The sequence below is a fragment of the Echiichthys vipera genome (assembly GCF_963691815.1).
Source record: "Echiichthys vipera genome assembly, chromosome: 15".
In the NCBI taxonomy this organism is placed as follows: domain Eukaryota; kingdom Metazoa; phylum Chordata; class Actinopteri; order Perciformes; family Trachinidae; genus Echiichthys; species Echiichthys vipera.
The window spans coordinates 24,223,480-24,225,326 of record NC_139840.1 but is presented as its reverse complement, the minus strand read 5'-3'; the positions used below and the strand labels follow the sequence as shown (position 1 = coordinate 24,225,326).

The following is a 1,847-nucleotide window of genomic DNA, read 5'->3' as shown; positions in this document are numbered from 1 at the left end:
GACGTTACTTCACTGGTATTTGAGTTAAGCATATTCCTAAGAGTCAAACCCATCCAAAGTCCTACGCTGCTGCTACTTGTGCTGCACGGATTGACTCTGTTTAAACTGTGGCATTAATCAAAAGCCTTAAATTTCAAAAATGTTCATGAATAAAAAGCTCACATTATTGTTAAAGGATATACACAAACACACAGTCAGATCCAGACAGATCACAGGCTCATCTTATAGTATCATATTCTTAGTTTATTAATTGCAGTAGTAGCTGAGGTCTCCGTTGTAACTGTTTAAGAGGTCAAAGGTCAGTCAGCAGTTAGATCTTCTTGCTGGTTCTCTTAAGCACTACAGCGCCGGCTTTGGAGGTCTAGAGAGACAGATGACAGACAGTGATACATTATTAAAAGAAGGAGTGTGTTCTGGCGGAGTCTTGTTATTCTTCAATAGATCTCATAAAAAGGTTTGCTGTGTAATAGTGACTAAAATAGTTCCCATTTTAGCTGGCACCGTATTATTCCTCGTTTTTTTCATTTAAAATCTAATTCTTGAAAGAAATTTTGAAAAGCACAATGGAAACATATGCAAAAAAAACAAACTGGAGAGATATATCTCACTGGCTCGGGCTTTAAAGGTTAGACGTGAGACAGAAACGCTTGTTAATGTGCACTCATTTGCACAACTCTGTGTTTGAGGCCGTTTTTCTCTTGTGAGCAAATGTCTACCCCCAGCTGCAGAAATCTAACATTAATGACTCTAATGATCCCTGTGGGGCGTTGAGTATAATAACTGCTGTCATCGCGCCAGGGTTTCAGTACTAAAAGCCAAAGTAAGTGTGTTTACCTCGATGAGCTTGCCTCCGCTGATCTCAGAGGTGTGGTGGTAGTTGGGGAAGGTCACGCTCAGCTTGCCTCCCTCCATCTGCACTGTGGCCTGAAAACAAACAGGTTATATCAGTCAGGGAAGCAGCTTCCCTTTGGGTTTATAATCACCTTCATGCTTTCATATGTCTGCCCTGCACCGCTGGAACTTAAAGACTGAATATGAAAAAGAAAGAGCTTGGGATTCTCCGCCTCCCACCTTGAATTTCTTTCCTCCGATGGTCTCCATGTCGCACTCCTTGCCGATGGTGAAGTTGTTGGTGACCTTGGCGTTTGTGGGGTAGATCTGGGTCCAGGTGAAGCTATTGCCATCCTGGGCGACCTCTGTGATCAGCTTGTAGTCACGGCCCTTCTCAATGACATCATCGGGGATTCCTAGAGTGAGGAAAGGAGAGGAGTGTGAGGTTATAATTGTCCAACTTCGTCCGGACAATCAGACAGGGTAGATAAGGGAAGTAAAGTTTGCCTGAGAAGAGTTTTAAATTCAGTCTGTCTCACCGAGCAGCTTGCAGAAAGCGTCGTATCCCTCCTGGGTCTCAGTTTCCCATTTTCCAGTGAAGGCCATTCTTGGTGATGTCGGTATGTGGAGGCGTGAGAGCAGAGGTAATGAGGCAAGCTGAGGGAAAAGCGAGGTGCCGAGACCAAGGCTGTTCCCTGTTTATATACTCTACACCTGTCCCCGCCTCCCTCATCTGCATGTGATGACACAAGTGTGTAATTACAGCTGAATATGACTACAATGGGCTACGAGGGAGAGGGCAATAACCTGCATAAACGGGTTTTTATGGAGTTCTTAGAGCAGTGAGTAAAGTGCTGACTGCTCATCGCTGTGAGTTTGTAGCTCACCTCCAGGTCAGTGAACTCTCCTGCAATGGCTCCATGGTCTCACCCTCCACTTTTACTGCTCAAATCTAATAAAAAAAAGCAGTATTTGAAAATATAATCCCTTTATTTAAAGTAGTTTATGGTCTTCCA

General features: G+C 43.9%; 1 protein-coding gene across 1 annotated transcript; it reads right to left on the bottom strand.

Annotated features, from left to right (window-relative positions):
- Positions 1-310: 310 nt before the first annotated feature.
- On the bottom strand, positions 311-1,570 carry LOC310957251 (gastrotropin-like; the record flags this gene model as incomplete). The annotated part of the gene is given in 5 exon segments (XM_083927740.1): positions 311-361; positions 835-924; positions 1,072-1,247; positions 1,371-1,437; positions 1,439-1,570. Coding segments are annotated over 5 exon segments (516 nt in total).
- Between the last annotated feature and the right edge of the window lie 277 nt (positions 1,571-1,847).